At 34.6% G+C, this 26,848-nt stretch overlaps 1 protein-coding gene across 1 annotated transcript in view; it reads left to right on the forward strand.

Annotated features, from left to right (window-relative positions):
* The window catches only part of NCAM2 (neural cell adhesion molecule 2), a 274,443-nt gene that overhangs the window by 161,305 nt on the left and 86,290 nt on the right, over positions 1 to 26,848 (forward strand). The window contains exons 8-9 of the mRNA XM_059873029.1: positions 3,767 to 3,912; positions 19,818 to 19,968. Coding sequence (XP_059729012.1) covers positions 3,767 to 3,912; positions 19,818 to 19,968 — 297 coding nt within the window. The remainder of the gene's footprint in view (positions 1 to 3,766; positions 3,913 to 19,817; positions 19,969 to 26,848) is intronic.

A 26,848-nucleotide genomic window follows, 5' to 3' on the forward strand; every position in this document is an offset into this window, starting at 1 on the left:
GGGGTTGCAGTTTTCCCACCTGATTCAAATATGTCTGTGCAGGAGGACAGCAGGAAGGGGTGATTCCTCCTGGGATGTATTGATCAAGTGATTAATCAGGCAGCCATACAGGCCTCTCACCAGTACAAGCGAGTTTGTATCAATATCAAACTGTTTAAAATAATTCTTTTGGGGAAACATAAGCAGGACTATCTCAAGCTTTGTAAATGTGTTGCTTTCCAGGTTTGATGAAATTCTTTGTTAAAGGTATGGGTAGAAGTCTGTGAATTCAACAAATTGTGTACCTTTTCCAAGAAACTGGTTGTAAGCAAAAGCCTCAGCCTGCTATCCATGTTCATCATAAGCTTTATGGGGAGGCTGTATGTACACAGCAATGAGACAAATCCAGAATAGTCCAAGGAAGGAATCTGAGAGAAACTTGTTTACTTAGGACATGTTAGGACACTTAAAACCAACCTTCCTGGCTAAGAAAACAAAATTTCCAATTAGTAAATGTTGTTTCTTTATTTGAAATCATCACTCTTGTCCATATTTAAAACTGCATATCTAGTAATAAAAGTTCCTTACCTTAGATAATTTTAATGAAGTTTAGCTCCTTTCTATATTCAAACATTCTTCCATTTGAGCCAGGTCATTTAGCTTACAAATGTTTCAACTACATCACAACACCTATATTCCATTATTTTTGTCTGAAGAAAGCAGCAAAACCCTGAAGGCTTCCTGAGTTTGGATTCCAAGGCTCTGTATTTTTTATTTGCTTCATAATTTCTAGAATACAAATAAGCAAATACCAACTCAGTTTGAGAATGACCTTATCAATTTAGAAAGAACAGTTAAAAAATTGGAGGGAGGAGTGTGGGGGAAATGAATGTTCCAGCATTTCTGTCAATACTAGTTTTGGCATTTTCAAATAGTTTTATTTACATGTACACAAATGTATTTTAATATTTTCCAATGTCTAAAATGTCATTGAAAAGTATTCAAACAGTGTAAAAACTTTTAGTCAATAGTAAGTTATGGCTTGTGACCTACAAAAATGAATTAATTAAATAATATCCCCCATATGAGCTCTCTTCTTCTGAGTAATAACTGTCAGCTAGATGTATTTGATGATTAATCAGTGCTTATTCCTTTAAATGTCAGGTACTCTTGTCTAAAATGTCAAGCTAAAACTCTTTGTCTTGTAGTGATCCATTTGAAGAAGGTCTTAAAGGAATTCAGAATAAGTCTAAGGTTAAGAATTATTTTTGTGTTTTGAATCATGCATCATCTTGAGCAAATTCCATTGTTTGTCATGTTGTCCAGATGGGGAACTCATTTTGATGGAAATAACTAAAACTTTTGAGAATTTTTGGCATGAAATACTATGTATGATCCCTCTTAAAAAAAAAAAAAAAAAAAAAAAAAAAAGCTTTATGTCTGTTATAGTTCATTCCTTTTTTCCAGGAAGGATGATATATCAAAGTAATGAAAGGATAGAACAGTTTGTTTTGTAGCCAGGTGATATGGCTATAGAAAAAGAGCACTTGAGTGCCAAGGTGAAATGCTTCATGGGCATTTGAATGATCCTGAAAGTCAGAGTGAATAATAATTAAAGTTATTTCAGGGTTTAACATAATTATCTTTTGTCTCTAATTCTGGTGGGTTTTTAGGTCTTTCCACTGACATCCCTTTAGGTACCAGAGAGGAGTTTTGAATTTTCTTGGCCAAATTGATATCCTGATGCAATGATTTGCTTGCTACCTTCTCCTGCAGGCAATAAATCTGCATCCAGTTGACATTTCAAGAATTCCTGATCACTCAGGGTGTTTTCTTTCATCACATGATCTCATTCACCATAGATTAGATATTAATAAAGCAGGATATTAGTTCAGTTCTTTCTTAGGTAAAATCCTACTTGTTTCTCATCTCTGTGCAGTAAACACACAATAGTTTATTCATAATAGTTGAGGGTGAACAGACAGCAGAGAAGCAACAGAAGGAATATGGAGAAAAGGAATGAGAAGTGAGACCAAGAATTATGTGGAGGGGATGGATATAAAAGTAGGTGATGTGCCTACAGATAGCAAGTCTGGACCAGCTTTTCTTTTTCTTCTTGGTGATGCTGAATGTAGCATCTGTGAGACAATACTTATAACTGAGGAGTCATGAAATGAAACAGGAGAGTGGACATAAGGAAAACACCCCTCACCAGGACAGCCAGGCACTGCAATAGGCTGAGGAGAGGTTGTCTACTCTCTGTTCATGACATTTTTCTAAAGAGTGCTTGACAAATCCCCGAGCAGTCTGACTGGGCAGGGTCTGTCTGATGCTGTGTTGATGAGGGGATTGGTCAAGAAGCTCTCCTGGTGCCCATTCCAACTTGAATGAGTATCTTTCCCATTTTAATCCATGAACATGAGGCAATATTACTGTTCTCCATAGCACACACTTTAGTAACCCCATTAGAAGACAGATTACATCTCTTTATTTTCTGTTTCATAAGAATTGCACCATAGTTGTGCTTCCTCAAAAGTGAAGCTCAGAGAAACTGCTTAAAAAAAACATTGCTTTCACCAAATGTACTTAAAGCTGATGAAGTTCATCTTAAGAGCTGCCCAATTTTGATTAACTCATGTAAATTTTATTCACTGCTTTTGGGTGTAAACATATTGAATCATATTCATAGTACAGGATTACATGTTGGGTTTTTCAGGGGGATGAGTGTCTTCTTCAGTGTATAAGGGGAATAGGTTCAGAGAAACTTATTAATCATTATATATGAGGTAATATATAGGACAAAAAAAATTAATGAAAATGCTTGAATGTCATGGAAGAGAGTAATATTCTATGCACAGTACTAATACAGACTTATTGTACAGATAAATCCTCTACGTAAAAGTATTCACATGTAACCAGAAATTGTATTGTATGTATAAATAACCTGATAAGGTACAGTATAGATTGAAAGATGTAGCTGATATGTAATGGAGGCTATAAAGTGGAATGATTTGAAGAAGGCAAACAATATCTGCACTTTTTAAAATGTATCTTACCACCAGTTTACTTGGTAAGTAAGGATGAACACCTTTGTAACAGAGGACTCTTCAGTTCTCCAAAGCGTTAATACCAGTGAAATGTGATTTTTTTCTGGGGGATTTTGTTAAACTCTGTAATTCATGTAGGCCAGTGAAACATTGCTAAAGATCAAAGTCAAAGAATGGTCATAATTCCTGTTTTTTATCTGAATAATGTGCATTTGAAGACAAACACTGGTTATCATAGAATCAAAGAATGCCTGAGCTAGGAAAGCAGCTCTGGAGACCATCTAATCCAGAGTCAGACAGAGTAGATATCTTGGGACAAATCTAGCTGGGTTTTGGTTATCTCCAGGGAGGGAGACTCCACAGCTCCTGGGCAGCTTGTTCCTAAGGGGAAAAAAAGCACATAAACACAGCCACAAAGCCAGACCAGCCAGGACCCACCCCACTCTACCCCACCAAGGAAGCAGGGTGTCCAGCTCATGGGGCATACAGAAATGGTTTTTGTGCAACTTGAGGTCAGAAAAGTTAATTGCTTTTATAGATAATAACATTAAAACTTAAGTTAATTAAAAAAAAAAAAAAAAAAAAAAAAATATATATATATATATATATATATATATATATATATATATATATATATATATAAAAGCTGAGCTGTTTGACCAAAAAAGGTGGTTTTAAAGATAGATTTTGATATTACATTATTTGTGCAGGATCAGTAATGCAATTTGTATTTTTAACAGTGCAGCCTCAAATAATACAACTTAAAAATGAAACCACATTTGAGAATGGGAAAGCAACCCTCATCTGTGAAGCAGAAGGAGAACCTGTTCCAGAGATTATTTGGAAAAGGGCCATTGATGGAATGACTTTCTCTGAAGGCGACAAGGTAAATCTACCTCTAATATATAAATTATCTAAATATGCATTGTCTGTCCAATCTTCTTCTTATAAGCAGAAAATTAATTTAGAGAGAGATTAATTATGGATTCCTCTGGAATTTGAAAGAATTGCTATTTTCTAAGGCAGTAAGAGAGACATGGACATTCTAAATTTTTAATTTTAAAAAAAGAAAAAAGAAAAAAGCAATCAAATACTGAAAGGCAATTCATCTTTGTAGCCTAAATTGTCATACATAATCCCTACTAATGATTTCAATTTCATCTTGATTATTATGGCTACACATAGCCCTTCTTCAGAATATTTGGATTCTGTCCAGTAACCCTCAAAATACAGTGGAGCTTAAAGATATTTTAAATTTAAAAAATCTGAATACTCCATAGTTCTTTATTTGCCCCTTCCCCTTTTTTCTTCCATTTTTTTTTCGGTCACTGAAGACAACCTGAGCCTATTTTCCTATTTTGTCTCCCCAAATTAATATTTTATTACAAAAGTAAGTTGAGTAGAGCAAGATTGCTGTATGACAGTGGAGAAAGTCAGTTAGTGTGGAAAAAGGAGCTGTAATTAGGTGGAATGGTGCAATGAAAAGGGAATGGTGCAAGGAAATTCCTGACCATGCTTATAGCAATCTGTGTTTCTCCAGAGTTCTTCTTCTTCTCACCTTTTTAATAATTATTTAAGTATTTGAGCAAGTATTTTCTTCTTCATTTCCTGACATAGACTACAGAATTTCTCTGTAGTGGTTGAAGTAAGAGATACCACCTTCCTGGGTAACTAATTCGTAAGTTTTACTCTAGGGAATGATGTAGTAAAATACTTTCTTCTTGCATATGCATAGCTGTTGCTTTAAAAACACACCCAGGTGAAAACCTAGATATCAATCATGCCATGAATGGAATTAGATACTAAGTCTGTTAGTTCATAGGGAATTGCTGTATGTTAAGGAATTATGTACTTTCATTTTTTGTGTTCTAAAGGAGAAGGTCTGGTCTAGTCTCTGACTTGACCTTTCCTGGAATTGAGGCAGTTAATGTGAGGATCTGTCCACCATTTTCCTGTTCTGTGATTTCCACTTTGGAGCAATATAGCAGTATTTATCTATTATTTTTTCTAATAGCTTTGCATTAAGACAAAGCAGTTTTTCTCTTCTTTAAATATTTCAAGTTAAAGGTCATCTTTCTGACTTGCAAAGACTATGCTTTGTTTAAAGGTTTTAAATGTTAGCCACTCACTTATGTTTGAAATGTTCCCAAAATAACTTTCAATAAAGGATATTGGAAATGAGAGAAGATAGCAGAAAAAACTCTAAATGTTGGTGCAGTTGAAACCTGAAATTTATCCAGTGCTAGTATAAGACAGTCTTATATTCTTAATTCCAGCTGCAGGTGGTTAAACTGACGTGTTGCTGGAATATCCTCTGAAATGTGGTTCAACTCAGTAATAGTGATAACCAACTGAAAATCTATATTCACTTCCTACTGCTGTGCTGACAGACTCTGTGTGGAAGATAAAAAGAATGAGAATAAATACAGTTATGTGCTTTCCTTTGTTCTTGCCAAAGAAAGAACTCTGTGTATTGCTCATGGGAGAGTTTTTGCTGAATCTTGAATAAATGTTCTGAAACACTGAAGGTGTCCTTGACCTATAAAATATGCTGCTATATTTGCCCCGTGGTCCTCCTGGTCTGGGTTGCCAAAAGCCTGGCTTGTGCTTTGTTACCAAATTAGGGGAATAGGGAACAAAACTGGCAGTGATTATTGAATAGTTGTTAAATAATACAGCAGTGTTTTGCACACAGAAAAACAAGGAAAAGGCAAATTGAAGAAATCGAGGTAGAGCAACATAGAACATAGTCTTAGATTGAAAATATTACTTATATGTGATAACTTTTTAAAAAATATCCCATCATGCAACAATGTAAATGATGCATAAACATAACAATTATTTTCTTTATTCAAGGGATTCATATTTTGAATTTCTCAGGTCAATTTTTTCTTGATATCAACTGCAACTTATTCATCATTTCTGTTGAATTAAGAGTATCTTTAGGGGATGTTTTTTGCACAGAGGATGGAAAAACTGCTCATGCAATAGTATTAACACAATGATCGTTAAAAGAATACATAAAGTGCTGTTCTTATTTTTGTAATTTTACCTTTTTTAACTTTAGAATGTAGGTCCTCAATCATATGGTTCTTATTTTACTAAAATGTAAACATACCTCATATGGATTAGGAAGAATGCTAATGTGAGATCATTCTGAGCCTGCCTGGATTCAAAATGTTTTCTATCCAGTGATAGATCTTATAACTGGGACATAGACTTTCCTGAGTTTTGAATTTATTGTGTCCAAAAGAATGGAAAATATGCACCAAAGTCATAGATCAAAGAAGTAACCCAGCTGGGCTTAAGGAGGATAATATTAATGACTATGAGCTCTATAATTATCTCTTTGGAAAATACAGCTTTGATAAAGGATTTTCAGTACCTCAGAAGTGTGTATTTGAAAGTTGAAGCCAAGTGAGTTCAAACCAGAAGCAAAGAAGCCTTTTCCTGTGTCCTTTTGTCATTTAGCTCTTAGAACAACCTAGCACGCAGTGTGTGGTCTCTGTTTCATTAAGAATTTGAAATAAAGGGGTCTTTCCCTTTCCTCTGACTTCTCTTGAAAGTGAAATGAAAAGTTTTCCAGGAGGTCACATTAGCTGACCTCTGTAATCCTTCTGTGGCTGTATAGCCCATAAACACATGGGGGGTGGGCAAGGTTGAATAAATGAATGGCAGTGCTTGCTGGAAGGTGTTTGTCTCACCATTAAAGGTGTAAAAATGGAAAAGGAGTCTTAGTCCAAGGCCACAGCTTCATCTGCTGTTCCAGTGTCAAGCTAAAGCTCCCTGCTTGGTGCATGTACTCTGCCTGTGTCCTTCCAGTCCCCAGCTCCCCAGCCCTGCCTGTCCTCGCACTGATGTGCCAACCTGGCCGTGCCCCTTCCAGCTGGGATTTCAAATGGCACATTCCCACAGACCACTGTGCATCCAGCAGGCCTGGCCCTTTTCCCAGGGAAAAGAGGAGGCAGGAGCAGAGCTGCTTTTTTTAGAACAGGAGGAAAGATAGTGATTGGATTCAATTTGGCATAATCAGTTATGAAATGGATTTTGGGCATGCACATACATCTCTACACACTTCCCTGAAGGACAGCACATCCTGATTGCTGATACAAAATTGTCACTGATTCCTGTGTGTACTGCAGAAGTGTGAGGACAGAGTTTAGTGCCCCACTTTCATAGCATCTAATTCTAGCAGAAGTATGAATGCTGATCAATGTTATTTGTAATTAGCATTTCAAGCCCTGTTTTGGAATACAAATCACAATAACAGATGGGGCTTGATATGAGACAGTGGCTCCACTGTATGCAGCATGTGTCCAAAGAGGCATATGCTGCATACCCTGAGGAATTTATGCTCTAAACACATAAAATGAAGGAAAGGAGCCAAAACAGAGAGGTCCCAGTTGCAACTTATGTGTTGGATTTAGGGTAGGATTTTATGCTCTATTCTTTACTGTACCATGTACTCTATTTCATACAGATTCACTGAATGTCTCTTAAATACCTTATACTATTCTTCTTGTACCACCAAGGAAAACCGAGCCTGTGATTTTTAATTTTATAATGAACACTGCAGAAACAGTTTGAATTCTACTTTCTTCTATTACAGCAATAACCTTATTCTCCCTGTGAAATTTTCTTTGACATTGTTTCTAAATATTGCAGAGCTCAGGCTAATAATTAATTTATTTTCCAAGTTTGAATTCACTTTGTATTTGCATGCAAATCATAGATATTTGTAGAATGGAGCTTGTAGAGTTTTTAATAGTTTTCATGATCAGGCAGTAGACAAAGATAATATTTTTCTTTGAAAGGTCAAGTCTATTTTTTCTGAAGCCTATTAACTTCGCTTCAGCTATTATAAATGTTAATAAAAAGAATCTGATTTTTTTTTACTCCCTGTTTATGTTGGTTTTCCCTGCACAAAAAGAAGCAGTCTTACAGTGTCAGTGAAATATGTTGTCCTTCTTTTTGAAATGTGAGCCCTATTAAATTCTTGCTCATCAAGGATCAGGTCTTTATTTGAAATGAATCACAGAAAACAGAGATGCACCTAGGGTATTTTAATTGATTCCAGGAATTTCTTGGATTTTTTTTTTTCTGATCTATCAAAATCCTGCTCTTTGTGAATAATTCTCCTTTGAATAGCTGGAAAATACACAATGCCAATCTCTTTGCTGTATTGGAGAAAATTGTTATAACCTCTTCCACCTACATATTGTGGTGAAATGGGTTATAACCTTGGGAAAAGCTCCTACTTACAATATCAGATGAATGTTTTTGTTGTTGCAATATTGGCACAGGCCTGAAATCCAGAACAATTTATGTAGCCAGCCACAATTGTGTTTGATGATGCAATTGAAACACTCTGAAACAATTCAATCAGGCATCAAAGTTCTCTTTTGTTTTTAAACCCCAAATGAATTTTAGTGGGCTTCACATATTAAGCCTATGAAGTTAGAGAGCAAGAATATTGTGACTGGAAGAAGGTAAATAAATGAACTTGACCAAGAGGGTCACTTATATGTTGGATAATTAACGCTGTTGAGATATATAGAGGCTTATACCCTGTGACATAAGCAAATAAACAGGCCATATATGAGCACTGAAGAGTAGAATTTCAGGAGCTCTCTGATCCATGGAAATCTGAATACTTTTTGGTGTTCCTTCATCTGTCTCTAGTTTTGGGAGGTTACAGTATTTGAGCAAGAAGATTGATTTTGCACGAGTAGGATTGTATTCTGTTGGAAAGAAAGAGCAGCTTTCCTGTGTAACCTGAGGAAATGGGAAAACTGTGAGCCAATGGGGAAATTTTCAGCAGCTCAATCAGCTTTCTAAGCTCCACACAATCCTTTAGGTTACAGTATCTGCAGTGATGTGTAAATCAAGCCAAAAACAAGCTAGTAATTATTTTGAGATATTGATTGGATTGACAACTCAGTACTAAATATTAGCCACATGACCAGAGGGCCCTTCAGATTTGTTCCTCTTTTGGGATAGAAGGCAAATTATCTGTTATTCAGAGTAAGCCCAAGTGCCTGTACATACACAGAGGGATTCGTGTTGTGCTCATGGCTGTCTGTACTGGTATTACACCAGCTCAGAATTCTCTCATTTCTGTACATTTTTCTTTTCAGTAAAACTTTATAATCACTTTCTGCTGGGAAAGAATGGAGTAAGCAGAAACAAAGTTTTTGATTATTTAGAGGAGACAAAAGGGCAAGGAAATGTAAAATTTAATACATCTTCTGTATTAAGAGCTTAAAATACTAGGGAAAGACATTGATTTGAGAATATAAATAATAAAAGCAGTTCTTTAATGGGATACCTTAAATTAAGTCCATATTTGTAATCTGTTCTGTAAATGGATGGATGTTCTTTTTTACACCTAATTTATATTTAAAATTTTAAAACTGTTTTCTGTTTAATCCATTTCCTTCCACGCTACCTAGGTACCAAAAAGATATTTTTTGGGTACTTTCTGTAGGTTGTAGAGCTGCATGTACTGGGTGAAATAAAGCTCTAAAGGCTTGGAAATGGCATTTATTTCCCATGCAATTCTAGTTTTTGCCATTTAGTTACCAGTGATGATACTAGGTCTGTTACACTAATGAAGAATGAAATTATTAGGGAACTTTTCATGGACTTACATTTTCTACAATACCAGCACAGCTTGAATTGGAATATTCACTTGTTTCTTCTACAACACAAACAGTTGTTTCATGAGCTTCAGCCTAAGTATCACTTGTGTTATTTGCTAGTGGTTTAAGAAGTTCCAAATAGCTGTAGCTTGTCTGGTGAAATAGAGAATGTACACCTGATGAGTCTCTAGGTAATACATCCATGCTTTAGAGACTGGAGTCAGCTGGAGCCATTATTCCCTGATGTACTACAGGACCTTCTCAAGACACTTAAGAAGTTTTGCATTTTCTACATCCTGCTTACATTGACAGCGAGTCTAATCAGTGGCAAAATCAGAAGTGCAACGTTGGCAAAAATGTGTTTTATGCTATTAAAATGTCTGCAGGTCTCCTGACCTGAAAGGCTGCTTGAGTACCTGTATATATTAGGAGAATTTAAGTCTTCAGAACTTTTGGCAAAGCCAGGATGAAAGCAAAGGCCTGTATTCAATTTTTCAATCCCTTGTTTGTTTCTTTTATCTGAGCTCTGTGTAATAATTAGTTCTTGATAATTTATTAATGTCCGTAGTATGCTTATTAAAAATTATGTATTTTCCTGGCACATTCTCATTGTGTAATCTCTCCATGTGTATCTACTCATAAAGTATTTTCCCTACTAATACCAGTTCCTAGATTTCAAAGACAGTGAAATTATGACACTTGAACAGGACAATGATGATTTATCAGTGAATGTCTTGCTAGTTAGGAGGCTATGAAACTTCATCTAAACCACAATGCAAAAATATAATTTCTGTACGCTGGGAAAAGTAAAGACTGTTTGCACCACCCCTTACTGATAGCCTATAAAATTCAGCAGACCATATTTCTTAGGACTGCATAAGTGGGAAATAGGTCTGAGTTTTCATTCATGGTCAAAAGAACTCCCATCTATGCATGGTCTCAAACTGTGGTATTAAAATTTCTAAGTGTTGCATAAATAATGGAATTAGCAATAAAATGGTTTTCTTTTTTTTTTTGCCTCTCTATAAATTCCTGCTTGGGCAAATGAAGTTGTAACATTTGTGGCAAAATTCAATTAATTAGTAGCATCTAGAAATCTTTACTGCAAGATAATCATCTAACTTGCCTTAACATGTCCTATAGGTAGCCTATACATAACAATAGATTCCTCAGGGTTACATAACTTGATTAAAGGGCTGCTTCTGACACTTTTTTACTCAGTTCTCCTTCTCCTTTTCTTCCTCACTCAGAAAATTATTACTTTCCTCCAGGTCCCAGTCTTCTCTCCCAATTACCTGCATACCAGAGAATTCTAGAGCTGTGACTAATATTTCAGCTGTCATTAATTTATCCACATATTCTCTTCAGTTAATATGTTATTAGAGATCTGTTTCTTCCATGATGTACTAATACATAACTTCTGATAATTTAATAATATATTCCGTTTCTGAATGTGTACAGCTGAGTAGGGAATCCTGCAAGCTGACTGAAAAGAAGAAAGAGATTGGCTTAGAAGTTTTGTTTCTCAATGAGACTTTCCTCATGAGAATAACAGATGGGTTGCAATCTCTGCTTCCCAACTTATTTCAAACTCTCGTAGAACATTTTTCTGTAATAGCAAATATCTAATTTAACTGATATATCCAGCAGAAGCTTTTATTTATATCCATATTTATGAATATAGACATGTAAATAGAGAAACTGAGAACTGTATTCAGGAAATCAATTAAATAAAATTATTTGAAAACATATGCCCTTTAAGGTATGTCCAGGTTACCTCACGTTCTCCATTTGCTTGCTACTGCAGTAATTTCCTTTTGTTTCTTCAGCTGAAAAAAATCCTCCAGAATTATCAGTGTTTGTGAGCAAAGACTTTGTGATCTGTGAAGTTAGGAATTTCTTGCTGACAATTCCCTTCACCTTGTGACTCAAGCTGTGCCTCTTTCTGTCCTTCCATGACTTTCCTTCTGCTAAGGGAGCCCTGTTGCTTCCATGTGCCCCTGCAGGTCTCTGTCACAGCCCAGTTTCCAGGCAGACTTCTTATCTGCTGTCCAGCCAAAATCTTTATAGTAAAATATACATCAACTTTATGGTAAACTGGGAGGGATCTCAAGCTGCTACTGAACAACCCTGAAACTCAAATCGTGATTTTGTTTTGGTTTACCTTTTTTTTTTTTCTCTTTTCTTTCTTTTTCTACATACTCTCACTACATCAGTTATCCCTGCAACTAAAGCTAGACTGTGTTAAAATTTGAATACAAAATCTGTGAAAATGAAATGAAAGTATACACACATGAATTAAGCTCTATTTGAAATTCTTGTAGCAGTAGTAGTAATTTTAAAGTTTGTCATATATTTCAGCAAAGTTTTGTGGGCAGGAGGGGTATACAACTTGTATATATCTAAGAATTTGTTATCAGTCCAAGTTTAAACAAAATAAACCAAGCAATTATTCTTTGTTCAGTTACAATGACTTGAACATTTTAATTCAAATTATCTAAGTAATACAGGGGGAAAAAAACCACTATAGCAAAAATTGTTACACAAAATTTTCCTGCTTTTCCTTTCCTTGTTTTAATCTCCCAGATACTGGCTGACAGTGCTAGTTTTTCTTTAGAGAGAAAAAGAAAAAGTAGAAAAGGATTGACAATTCATCACCCTGCCTTGGGTCAGCTTCAAGTTATTTTTGTCCATTTTGTAATGCAGTAAGTTGACATGATTTGTCTTCATGTGTGCCCAGCCACAGGGTTTTTTTGGTTTCTTTCCTTTTTACGTTTTCCCCATGATTTCACTTGCTGCTCACTAAAGTTACAGAACAACCACCTTCAGTCCAAAGTTACAGTAATATTTGATTGTCTAAGCAAAGATAGAATTGTATAGTAAAATCATTATTTTTAGTGGGTGTTTTCTGTGAGGTCTGTATTGAATAAGAACATTGTACTTAAAGGTCTTCTTCCTGAGAATTTTGCTGGCCTGAATCCATTTGAGTCACCTATTTTAATGGCATCATAGCAGTGTTTGAGTAGATTGAGATCAGCAAAATTCTTAGGAGTAAAGCCATTGAATACTGTATTTGAGTGAAACAGGATTTCTAATTACAAAGTACAAATGCAATTATTGGAGTTGCAGTATTTCTGTTATATTTATAAACGCTCATTTGTGGTTACTGTTGTCATTTATCATGGGCAACACTAATGCTTGTTCTACTGTACAAGTTTATTTGATATGATGCTAATATTTTTGCCATTAAAAATCATCAACCATTTCTTTCTTCTGATCTGCATCATTAAGATTTGTGATTTACATCTAGGATTTGCATCTTTAGCAGAAGTAATCTTGAATGGATGCTCATCATTTTTCTCTCTTAAATATTTTTCTTACATATTCATTGTTGAGTAAAAACCAACGAAGGGAAGAAGTTCAGTTTTCCATTTCATGTCTTAGTAAGTGTTTGATGTCAGGATTTCATGTGTCATCTCTTTGCATAATGACTAAACTTTGAAAGAAATGCCAGCATGAATCAATGAAATATTAGTTCACAGTTTCAAAAAGTTGTACGAAGCATTCAAGAACACATTTTTTCCTGAGACTGTACATGCAGCTAACAACCTGCATAGAACCTGCTGCCATTTGCAATCTGAAATCTATAAAAGTTACTGGTGTGTCTGCAGCTGAACAGAAAATCAAAACAACAGTATTTTTTCTTCAACATTAGGTGTTCTTGTGACTTCCCTGGTGCTGCACTATAGATCTACAACCAATAGGTGCTTCAATAATTTCTTCTTTGTGGAAAAGCATATTCCTAGAAATTCAGGAATTTGCAGCATGCTGACATGTATAATTAACAAGCTGAAGTTTTAAAATATCACAAGGTCTCCTATAAAAATCGCTGAAGTCCAAGACACTGCTGTAGCATTATTCTGATTCACTGGACAATAAGGCATATGCACATAGCAATACTCTGGAATTTTCTGCTGTCTCCAACAGGTGCATGGATAGAATACATTTACCTGAAGAGAATGGGGAATATTGTGAATATACCATCCATAACCCAGAAGGGAGCTTCCATCAGCTTCTACACGATGATGGCTGTTGTGACTAACAGCCCTTTCTCTCATCATCAAAGGTAGATTTTCAGACTAGGAATTGCTGGTCACGTACATTTAACAGACTTCTGGAGTTTTATCTCATCATTTAGTATCAGCATGTCAGGTTGCAGAAGCTCTTATCTTTCATGCTGCTTCAAGAAACATTTTCATGTGCAATTAACATCTGCTTTAATCTCACATATAAGAAGCATCAGCCTGAAGTATATGATCTCAAGTTACCTCTCATGTGGATGCGAAAACAACCTGAAATCAGCAAAATTCCTAAAAACTGTTAGTTGTGAAATTCCAAAGATTATTCTGGTAATCAATATTTGTTTTCTCCTTGAAAATTCAGTAATGTGTACTGGAAACATAACCAAGACAAAACAATGAGTTGGAAAATTTTAACAGTTTGATCCAAAGAAGGAAGAACTATGATTTTTTCAATCTTCCCCCCTGCAGTATGAGGATCTTCAACCATGTACATCTTTAACAGATCCTTTGCTGGAAATTTAAAACACCTGCAGATTTTACTCAAGTTACATGTTCTCACAGTGACTGGTTTTTAGTAGGTTGCTCCATGTTTTGCAAAAGAAAAGCACAGTCTCACTTCTAAGCCACTCTCTCTTCATCTTTTCCGTGGTTAATATATGCAGCACACCTCCAAAATAATAGTAAGGTACACAAGGTGTCAGAAGATATATTTGGTAAATCTGACAGGCAAAACTGACCTGTAGCATTTTAACTATGGACAGTGATGGCACTTACCTCGTGAATAAGCTTTAAACATTTAAATTTAAAAAAAAAAAAAGGTATTTCAACTTGACTAGATTTTAAATGAAGGGATTGTTTTGCTTGCAGTCTTGCACCTGGACTTCAGGGGTTGAAGGAGTACTTTGGCAGCTAAGTGATAAACTCAAGGAGGGAAGCCAGCTGCCCTCACCATTCAAGCATATTACTAAAACCCAGCTACAAATGAGTCACCAAATTCTGCAAGTGTTCCTACCTTACATTCTTGTTTTCAGCAAACTCAAAATGCAAGTTTTGGCAGCCCTATAACTTCACCTCATTTGGTTCTACTTTTTCTCAGTGGGAGTTGGAGCAATGGCTGATAAATCAAACTCATCCACTAACCACACCATCCACCTCTGTCCAAGTGCAACTTTCTACAGTTTGTAAACAAACAACAATTTCTGAGCACCATGATCAGCCAACTCTCTTCTCCTGAAAAATTAAACTGATTTTACTAAAATGGCAGTGGAATTTTGCAGATTGAAAACTCCATGGTCCCTGAATAATTTATTCTGATCCAGAAGCTATCCTTGTCTCCATGTGGATGTCGTTGTCTCATCGCATCGCCATCCACTCTGCAAGTGGAATCCTTAAATTCGGAGTTATCATTGCTCTGGTACTGCCTTGGGAGCTCTGGTTCTTGTCTTTGAAGCTGAGCATAGACCAGTCAGGTCAGCATCAGCTGGTCAGGTCTTTGGGAATATTCTCATGTGGAACTACAAATTATGCAAGACATTAAAGAAGCGTGATCATGACAGAAGAAGTCAAGAAATAAAATGACGTGTAAAGTAGGCATAAATTGTAGCAAAACCAAAATATATATGTACTTTTACAGAACCTGCAGCACTAATCTCAAATTGTGCAACACCTCTCATTTTTTAATTAGCATAGAAGTCATTTGTGTTTAATTACATATTATAATTAAAAATATTGCAAGTGCAGGAAATTTTCACCTTTTTTTTTTCCCAGAAGATAGTTTTTATGTGGTGGCATTTTGGATAGTTTTACTTGCAGACATGTACAAAAGAGTTTCCTTTAACAATGGCAGAGAACTAGATTGCTATCAGTATTCAAAATAAAAGGGCTTTCTTGCTTCCTAATTTAGGGAATGTGCTTTTCATGGGGATAAAATCCCAAAGTGATTTTACCTAAGTAAAACACTGTTCAAAGTCCCTGCTGAAGATTTCTCATTTGTATCTTAGTTTTATGCCAGTGATAAAGATATGGGAGAAGAAAACCCCCCACCACCAAAGCCTCAAAAACCCCACTTTTATTTATGATTTTTATGAAATTCTCCAATGAGCATAACCATGAAAAGTATTTATTTCCTAGATTTTATTATGAATTCTAAAATGCTGTGAAAATGTAACTTCTGAAGGCTTCATCATTTTTCCAATGTCTAAGAGTGGAAGGGTCTGTTAACATAATTTTTGTTCCCAAAGAATATGTAAATCTGTATGGGATTGTCTTAACTTCAAGTTTTTGACACCTCAGTGTTTTTTCATTCTCCATGGTGGGAGGAGATACTGAGTAATTCAGTGAATGAGCACAAATCATGAGGGATGGGCCACAGAGACTATCCTGACTGTCTGGGGGTTTGTTCTGTCCCTTTTATGCCCTTTATCATTATTAAGCAATAAAATGAAAATAAAGATTCTACATCTCTCATGCTATAACATTTGGGGAAACAAAAAAAAAGAATGTCCCAATTTAGTAGGTATCCATTATTATTTCCGGCAGACGTCAGAGTTACTGACCTTGTTAATTTATAGAGATTATATCTGTATTTTGGCTTTGGCCCATTGGCAACTCCAAAGCTTCCTTCCTAGTGGGGATTTCTGCTAAGGATTACTGGGCATGTGTAGTGTTCCCACACCTGTGTCTCTTTCTCTTCATGTTTTGGTGTGTTATGGTGCCAGACATAGTGCTATTGTGTGCTCTCCATAATTAGTGCAGGAGAGAAATTAACCCCAGAAAGGCATTAGCAATGATTAGAAAGCTCTGCTTTGTCAGTTTATCCTGTTTTTAATGATGTCCTTTACAATAACAGAAAAATAGAAATAGTATGTCTTCAGTTTTTGCTCCAGGTAACACTGCATATTTGATTTTTGTCCCAGTTTCTTCATTGCTCCTTTTCACACCCAACTGCACTGTTATGTGCTTTTTTTGTGTCCTCACATGTCCTTGAATCGTTTACCCAGATCTCTCTTGTCTGATTTATACCAGAAAGAAATAAAATACAGACACGCCAGTGTTTTTGAGTTCCTTGTGAAACTTCACCATACTAACTAGCATTTTGATTTGCATGTGGTGATCTCCCTCATATTCTGGGAATCCTCTCACAGATAGAGACACCTGCATCAAAACATTTCCTTTCATTTATTTATTTCTTTAATTAGTTATTTCTTTCTTTGTAATGGAATTTCTTTGGTCTGTATTTACAGTCTTGTTTTCTTTCATGTGTTTCTTTCTACAGAAATGCCAGCCTATCAGTATATTTTTAATCAGGTATTGCAGTATCTTTGTAAAAGAAATAAATGATGGATTTGTACACCAATCCATCTGCACAATAGACTCAGGGAACAGGATATTTTAAACTGTTTATTAAAAAGCCACAGTATAACACGCATTATAAGCAATGAAGCAGAACACATTTTAGAATTTTTGCTTGATTTAGTAGGCAATTTTAACACATGAACCTAAAAAAAGTAGAAATTGTCTTTAGTAAATGCATATTTTTAATATAATTCAAGTGAAATTTTCTTTCCTACCATTTTTTTATTTGTTTTATGGGCTTTGAACCTAGTAAATCCCTCTTACAATGTTCCTTACCATATATTTGATTATAAGAATAAATGATATATGAAAATTTCCTATTATTCAGAGTATTTATTAGCTATTATTCAGAGTATTTATTAGTATTTATAGTTTGGGTTTTGTCCTATGTATAAATCTAAGATATATTACATCATCTACATTTGAATAAGAGAATGTGAGAACATAGGAAAGTTATACTGAGTAGAGTCAAATTTTCTTCCATCAGTGTTAGAAAATAATTACATAAATTAAAAAGAGGTTGAGAAATTACTGTGAAACCTATTTATTTTAAGGATCTTTGTGCTTATTTTCTTTTTTTTTTTTTTTTTTTTGGTATTACATCTGTTAGTACTCATATATGTGCTTAGGGATATATGGAATTACTTATAGTGAAATATGTATTTGTGAACTAAAGTATTTGGGATTAGTATTGAACTAATGAATCACTAATAAAGTATTTACTATTTTATCTATGATTCATTGTCACAGGTTGTTTCACCATTTTAAATGTAAGTTCTAAAGGAAATATTTTTCTTTAAAGAAAAATCAGAAATCAGATTTCTGAAGTATATGTATGTTTTGGGTAGGAATTATGTATTTTGACCATGGTATTACATGCTAAATATTTAAATAAAGAAGAAAATACTCATAACTGGTATTAACTATGTCATAGAATGTACTTGCTTTACATACATATAAACAATAGATATAATGCTATATAAATAAGAATTTATATTTATGTAAAGCATTTATATATATGTACATACATATAAAAGCTTAATTATATAGCATTGTATCAGAAATTAGAAAACAATTTTTTTTAAAGAAACTTCATTTTAATTAGCCAAGGAATTCCTTCCAAAAGCCATGATGTTCACTACTGTAACATGTTTGCTAGAAACATCATAACTTTTATTTTCCTTTTTTGAGTATATTATGGAAAAAGAATTTTCAGTATTAAAATTGATAGCTAAGTGGTCTAAATTGCTAATTTCTAGCAAATTAAACCCAATTCAAAGAGGTTTATTTTGGCCCCTGGGTTAGAATTCAAGAACTTTAATTTATATATCTATGATGAGTCATTTTCACAGGAAGTAGAATTCAGTCTGCTTGGATTCTTACATAGGATTGGGATCCTTTTCTTTCTTTAGTAATCATGATAAACAGCATGCTTCATTTGACTGCTTTACATCAAATATTTTAAGGTCTAAATTGTGACATATTTCCTTTATTAAGTCAAAGAACAGTTGTAATGAGTTAAAAACTCAACCACTTAAACATCAGCTGCCACTTGGCGAGTATTGAGTGTAATATGCAGAAAACCTGGGTGTGTGCATTATAGAATTGAAGATAAAAATCTGCTTCAAGTGTAACATTATGCACTGAAATAATTACTGAGTTTTCATCCCTTTTCCACCATACAATAATGAAGGTAGGTTAACATCAGTATTTTTAATCATGTTTGGAGATTTTTTTCCTTAAACAAAATAGTGAGAGATGACAAAGCACAACAAATTTCCCAAAGGTTGCCCAGGGAAGCTGTGGCTGTCCAATCCCTGGAAATGTTTAAGATCTGTTTGGATGGGGCTTTGGGCAAACTGATCCAGTGGAAGGTGAAGTGGAAGGGGGGATGGAATGAGATGAGCTCTAAGTATTGTATGATGCTTTAAAGAGCAGAAGAAAATAACTTCTTTTTCCTCAGGCATAATATTTCATAAAGTTTGAAGCATCAAGAAGAGGACTTTTTTTTTTTGTTTAGTTTTACCTAATATTTGTATACTCATTAAATTTAAAAAAAATTGTGGGAGGGAGGGGGAGGGGCAAGGGCAGTCATTATGGATGAGTGTTTTTTATAAAATTTGTGCTCTAGAAACTTGAAAGGCAGCACTCATTTTTTCATGCCTTTTCCATGTAATTAAAAGGAACTGAAATCCAGAAATTCTAGTTGCATTTATAGTTCAAGTTTTTTTAACAGTTTTGAGATTCTGGGTTTTGCTTATTTTCTGAGGCATTACTTCTGTTCAGCTTCACAGCTGCAGTTGTAAGGACCAGAGATAATGCTGTGTATAATCTAAGATACAGTGTTGTATCTATGCATTTTTCTTAACAGCATCATAACGCAGTGAGTGAGATCGTAAAGAAGTTTTGAGCATGTATTTCACTATTGCTGTTATAATTTGATACATTTTGTGGTTTCCCTTGACAATGTTCCTTTAAGCATGTACTTATTTCTTTTATTATACTGCCTAGAAAGAGAACATGTTTTTCTATTTTTTTTTTTTTAATTTATTTGGACAATTTAGAAGTTGCTTAGCTGTCAGTAATAACTTCACCATAGGTGAAGAGATGCTTTCAGTCATTCTTATCAGTAGTGTTTAATAAATATAAATTCTACATTGGTATACAGATATAAACATATAAAACCTTCTTTTTTCCTGAATCAATGTAAACAGAGCCCAGATGGCCGTATAGAAGTCAAAGGGCAGCATGGGAAGTCGTCACTGCATATTAAAGATGTGAAGTTGTCAGATTCAGGGAGATATGACTGTGAAGCGGCAAGTAGAATTGGTGGGCACCAAAAGAGCATGTACCTTGATATTGAATGTAAGTTCTAATATTTTGTTTTCTCTTTTAAATCTGTTTTAAAAGAAAAAAAAAACAAAGTACATTCTTAATGGAAGGTCATTTTTTCCGTGGTAATTCATGATTGAACTTGCATAAATGAAGAAAGCATGTCCTGTAGCTCATTCCTCTGTGGAAGAATTCTGTCTTTTCTGAAGTTAACAAGACTCTTGCTGGTGTGTTGGTGACTTATGTAGGACAGGGCTTCTTCTGAAATCATAATCCAGTGTAACTTTAGGCTAAGCTTAATAACTTCAAATCTCTGGGCAAGCTGAGACTGCTGGGAATGAAAAGTATTCAGCGGGATAAAGTAAGGACTGATTTGAGCAGCAGCTAAGTCTTGAGCTTCACCTTCTAAGATTCAACAAAGATTCTTTTTTGTTTCTGAGTCCTCTGATTTACTAATCCCTAAGAGGTGTCTAGCCACTATTATAACCCCTCCTGGAGTTATCATGTTTGTAACAGTCATTTTTAGAGATTGTCTTTATTCCAAGGTTTTGCCTTTTATCCAGGAGAAAAGGAGATTATTTTTGCTTAGAAGAGTCTCATGCTTGAGAAGCCAATAAGAGGATATAAATCTGAAATATAAAAAAATTCATTGGGTAATTGCTTCTATACTTTTTTCTTCAAATTCACGAGCAAAGGTCTTCAAAAAATGAAAACAAGCAAAAAAGTTTTTCTTTTTTTTTTATTTAATTGTTGCTTCATTTACCTAGAAATTTCTAGAGACAATTATTTTGCAAGTCCAGTGGAGTTTGCATGAGTCTGTTTGAACTGAGTCTTCAAACAGAAAAATTCTTTCCAGTGGGAAGATAAAAGGTGGAATAGGATTCTGTGGCACAGAAATAAAAGTAATGATTGCAGAACACGGAGTGATTTCCTGGGAGTTCTGACAGTGCTTTCACTATAGAGTTGTGTGCTTTTTTTTGGCAGGGAAGCATTGCATTGTGGCATAGAATATAAATCTGAAAGAAAAATGAGGAATAATCAAAAGAATTTTTAGGTGTTAGGAATGAAGAGATTTGCCAAGCCAGAAAACCTAAGAAATAAATTCTAATTTGCTATATTTGTTTTCCTTAATGCATGCAATGATAACTTTTTATATGTATATAAAGGGGAAAAAATTAGATAAAAAATGCAAATTAAGTGAAGTTTCTTAAAATTCTGCCAACTCTCCACATATTGATATGAAATACATGGTTTGATTATGGTTGTGTTGCCTCTATGCTTTAACATTAAATATTAATATATTTTGAATTCAGAGGAGAGAGATATGTTGCACCATGTTATGAAACATGGGCAATTGAAATTTAAGGTTTTATTAGCAATACAGAATTCATACCAGAGGGCACAGTAAAACCTCTGCATTGATACAATACATTAATATAACCAAAGAAACCTTTCAGGGTGAAATTTTTAGATGATGTGGAAAGAATTTAAAAGTAGCAGTCTTTTTATGGTACGGCAGAATGAATTTTGAATATGTGTGGGAACAATCAATACAGTATATGAGAAAATGGAATAACTTAAAGTCTGAATTTATGCCTTGGTAGACACAGTTTTTGATACAGCATAAAATTTTCTACAGTTCCAGAATCCTCTGAGGAAACACAGTTTATAAAGAACATAGAAATATTATTCTGCCATCAGAGAAATCCCACATTGCAATGGTTACTTTTACCATATAAAAGAAGATTTTTATCATGATATTACTAAAACTGGAGTTTTAGGTTTTAAATACTCAACTGATAGCAAGCTTTAACCCAAATGTGGTTTTTTTCCCAGCACAGGCATTGTTTAACAAACAGAAATACAATTTTCCTCAATTCCTTTAAGTCAGGTAGTTCTATGATGCAAAGCAAGTGTTCCTGGGGTGATATAATATAGGTCTGTCTCATATTCTGATTAATGAGTCACAGAAATTTTTTGCTTTCCTTTGCAAATAACTTTGAACTGGTATATGAGCTTCAACTACAACTTATTTGTCTTGCCCTGGAAAGAAAGCACTTGTTTAATGGTAAAGAATTCTCCTGTTCTTAAAAATACTGTCCCCAGGAGGAAGTGCCTCTTTGCAGCCTCATCTCCCCTCGGTCTGTCCTCTACCATAAACTTCTGGAACAGAACAGCCCTTTCAAAGAACCTTTAAGCATCCTTGCCCCTCTTTCCACCCAATGCTGGGCTGTCCTAAACTCTGACAGTCTTCCCCAGTGTCTTCCTATATGAACAAGTTGTCATATGCTTATCTGTCATGCCAGTTATGGGACTTCATAAGCTGCAGGGTTGGGAATTTCAGCAAAAGATTCAGGTTGAAAACCTAAACAACTAATTTGTCCTTTTGTAGCCAACTATTAAAAATGGGGCGATTCCTTGAAGTCGGTATAGAAGAGTTTTGATTCTCTTTGTAATATTTTCCAAGTGGCATTTCTTCAGCTTACTAATTGCAGCTACAAACAATGCTATCAGGGCTTTTATACTTTTTTCCCTCCCAAATTTTCATTTTAAAAATTGCATTAAACCCTTCAAAACTGTTTAATTTTCCTCTTCCGTTAGTTTGGTTTTGTTCTCTTCCAAACTGTTTTTGAGAAGAATTTATTCAGGTATGGCTCAGTCTTGCAGTTAAGTCATCTTAACAGAAATTTGAATTATTTTAATAATATTCTCATATAAACCCCACATAACTATTTTAAAATTAAAATATAAATAGATAGGCAGAACTTAATTTTTGATATTGTCCTCTAGTTTCTAGATAGAAGTAAACAATGCATCTATGCCTTTTTGTAAGTTAGTAACAAAAGTACAGCATTTTTTCTTTATGTTTTGTTGTATTTGACAGTTGGTGTAGTCAGGAGAGGAAACTGCCTCCATCCCATCCTTAAATGCCACCTCAGTCAAACAGGCCAAATGAAGGCACTGAGTGCTCTGGTGTCACTGTCTCATCCTTTCACTTACTGACCCCTCTCACCGATTTAAACTGGCAGTAGGATTGCACAGAATTTCCCTGCTTTATCCTTGTTCTCTGGTGGGGCTGCTCCTGGTGATAAGAGCAGGAAGGACAGGAAGAGATTATCAGGTTTGATTCCAACTGGGAGCAGTTAACCCTGACTTTTATCTGAAGGAAATGCTGTGAAGACATGAATTGCAGGGAACTAGGGGGTATTTTTAAATATTTCTTCCTACCAAGTCATCTTTGTGTTTAGTTATGTTTTTCCTTATATAAAGTGTGAAAGGCAAATCAAAATTACATCAAAATAAAATACCATTTTCAAATATTGTTTATTAATGGATTTCATTAACTGAAAAATTTGGTTTTAACTACGAAGACTAGTGTGTATTGGATGAGAGTAATAATTAGTAATCAATTGAAAAGTGGAATATTTTATATGGATGGTGGAATATATGATATGTATTGGGTATTAAGATGTGTCTATAGTTATTATCTACATATTTATCATAGAGAAAGTATCTTTTTTTTTAATTAAAAATATAAGAGAAATATATACAAAAGATAAAGCAGGCCATATGCTTAGATGAAGTTTTCAAAACAGCCTGAGGAATTTACATATGTAACCCCTAGTGAATTAAAACTTTATTTTGCCTATAATATCAGGTGTCTCTCAAAGTAAGTTTTGCTATACAAATGTTTATATTTTCATGTGGTATTTTTTTGTCTTTAAAAGCATATTACAGACCTGGCTAAAAGAAAAATTGTGATGAGAGAACACATTAGGTCTTAGATTTCAAAAAATTTTCACTGCATAATTAGCACTGAAGAAAAATCCTAATTTTTGCACATTCAGTTTGCTGGATCATCTTTCACCACATTGTTATTATTAGTTAGGGTGCCCCTACATCATTACTAAGTTGGAAAAGCTTTAAACATGGAGTAATGAACAGCACTTATGATCTTTGAAAGGCTCTCTATGTGCACTTACAGTTTTCCCTGTCGGAAGTTTTCACAGCCCTCACTCAATTTTGTCCTCCCAGGTGCACGCATTATGTAAGATGCTACTGTTTCTGACTGCTCTGTATCACCAGGTGCAAATTCCTTTGGACAGTACTCCTTTTACCAGAGAAAGGCATTGAGCTAAATCCTTTGGAAAATTCTGTTTTCCCGTACACTATCGAGGAAGCATTTTGACTAAGAGGCTTTTTAGCTGGAATTACCAGTTTTCACATCACTATTTTAGTTAAAGCTCTCCATTTCAGTACTGATGCTGCAACCATTAGATATGCTGAATAGTCCAAAAATGCCTGTTTCCTCACAGTGCTCAAAGAGTAATGTTTTGAGATAGAATCATCTATGACAAATATATTACATTGAGTAATGTGGTACATTTTTGTATGAGATCAGCCATGTGAGTGGTTGATAAAAACGAATTCTTAAAAAGCAATTTCTGAAAAAATGCATTTAAATTATTTTTAGTGTATTCCAGGAATATGAATGTTTTCTTAATATTTCTCTTCATCCAAACATGCTTTCTATAGTAATATTCTGTGTTAGTTAAGTACCAGCCTTGAGTGGTATAACCAAAAATAATCATGCAGCATGTGCAGTATAGTCTTTACCTGTGAAGAAAACTGTGCAGTATTTGTTATACTACTGCATTGCTTATCAAAAACAGTCTTTCCCTTTGTGTTTGTTTTTTTTTTACCCTACCACAATTTGAAACCAACCTCATTACTGTTGCAGTATCAAACTTGGTTTCATTAACTGATTATTCTTCTGCTTGGTTGTGTGTTAGCTGTATTGCACTGCAGTTGAGTGGGATGCTTTGGATTCATGCACTTTGATTTTGTATCTTTGCAAAAAAATATGCAACATTACTTAAAAGTGGATTCAACAGATTGAGCTACAAATTGTATTTACCTTCAAGGAAGAAATGTTTTCAATTGGTGAAAATGCTACCACTGTATACAAGTTGTCACAAATGTTATCACAGAATCACAGAACAGTTTGGTTTGGAGTGATCTTAAATTTAATCCAGTACCAACCCCTGTGCCATGGGCTGGGACAACTTTCACTAGACCAGGTTGCTCAGAGCTCCTCCAAACTAGCCTCAGACACTTCCATGGATCATCCACAATTCTCTGGGAAACCTCAATGTTGTGATAAATGTCACAAAAGGTTCCAGCTGCCTACTGCTGTCATAAATCATGATAAATTCAAACATTTCATCATTTGCATTTGGTTTCTATTGAAAGAAATCAGTGCAGCAACATCCCATCACTACTCACAGAATCACAGAATGGCATTGCCTCTTTCCTGTCACTGGACACCACTTCAAAAACCTGACTTTGTCTTCTTTGCACCTTCCCTTCATCCATCAGTCATGAGGACCCAGCTCTACTCTGTCCTCACAGCCAGAAAACAACACTACTAAATACAAACATATAGCCTGGGAAAGAAACAAATTACAGGAAAAACAATCAAGAAAAACAAAATATAGAAAAAAATATCCATCTTTTCTAATAAAATGCTATTGGCTTTAGTTACATTTCTTCCTGTCAAATTTATAGGTTAAATTGAGAAAGCAAAGATGGAAAAGGTCAACCTTTAACATCATGAAATAAGTGTGATAATTTTGACATATTATGAATGTCAATTGTAAGATTTACCATTTTTCTTCTTTGCACTTGTGCCCTTGCACAGAAGGAAGTTTACCACTGTCTTGACCTCAAGGGGATAAGAAAGTTGAATTCTGTGCAAAATATGAGGTTTATCCCATACAGTCACTTTCCAAAACCACTTCACAAAACTTCCCAGAGTGAAGCAGAGTTGAATGCATCCATTGTCTTTTTCTGATGTTACAACAGTGTGGTAAAATGTACTCATCTATATAATAAATCTACCTACTATTCAGCCCAAAAGGCTGTAAAATACTTTGAAACAAAAATTTCATCCTAAAAACATTTTGCTTAAATATATGTTAATCATTTTTTATACACAGCATTCGTATTAGAAATTTAATATAAATTTTTACTGAACAGAGCTCTCTTCTATATGTTTTGGTTTATCCTGCAATAAATTTGCTATCATTTAAAGTAGATTTTAATAACATTGTAGCTAATTTTTTCTTAATCGAAGGAGCCAATTTTGAAAGAGTAGAATAATTTGGGGTTTTTTTTGTTTCTAATAATTTAGTTATGAATGGATATATATGCCTCAACATCGCTTCTTACTGTCATAAATTTTCACATATGCAATTGTGAAATGTAAAGATAGAAAAAAAAGAAAAAAACTGAGGAAGAATTTTCTGATGCCTCCTAGAGCGTGGTTCTACATTGTGAAATTTAAATATTTACATTGATAATGAATATTATAAATTTTAAATGTTTTCACAAGTATTTTCGTACTATATAAAAGGTAATTCATATTACACAGTCATAATCTGTGAATGAAAAAAAGGCATTGTGGCCTTCTTATACCTCCAAGACAGATCCATCAAAGCTAAGTCATGGCATCTGAGTATAATGAAGAAAATAATTATCTGATAAGTGTGGCACTGATATTTGAAACTTGAGCAAAACAAATTTTTATAGATTTTATTTGTTGTTTTCTAGACAGCACAGCATGTAAAAATTAAGTAAGGGGTGAAAAGGCTAAGAGGGCTTGCTCCATACAGCAGCTATTATGATTTGGGAATGTATGAGAGAGACACAGACATTAGGGAATGGAGGGATGGTATCAATAAGGAGGCATACTGTGGAGATGATGGTGACAAGAAAGAAAATATGGAAGGTAAAGATTGGATTTTGTTCTGGAAATTTGTTACATAGGACAGGAAGAAAGATGGGGTTAGGATTTTGGGTTGAGAAAAACATTGCAGTTTTCACTTCTGCCTATAAAACAGAAATATTAATA

This window comes from Haemorhous mexicanus, chromosome 2, assembly GCF_027477595.1.
Source record: "Haemorhous mexicanus isolate bHaeMex1 chromosome 2, bHaeMex1.pri, whole genome shotgun sequence".
Taxonomy (NCBI): Eukaryota; Metazoa; Chordata; class Aves; order Passeriformes; family Fringillidae; genus Haemorhous; species Haemorhous mexicanus.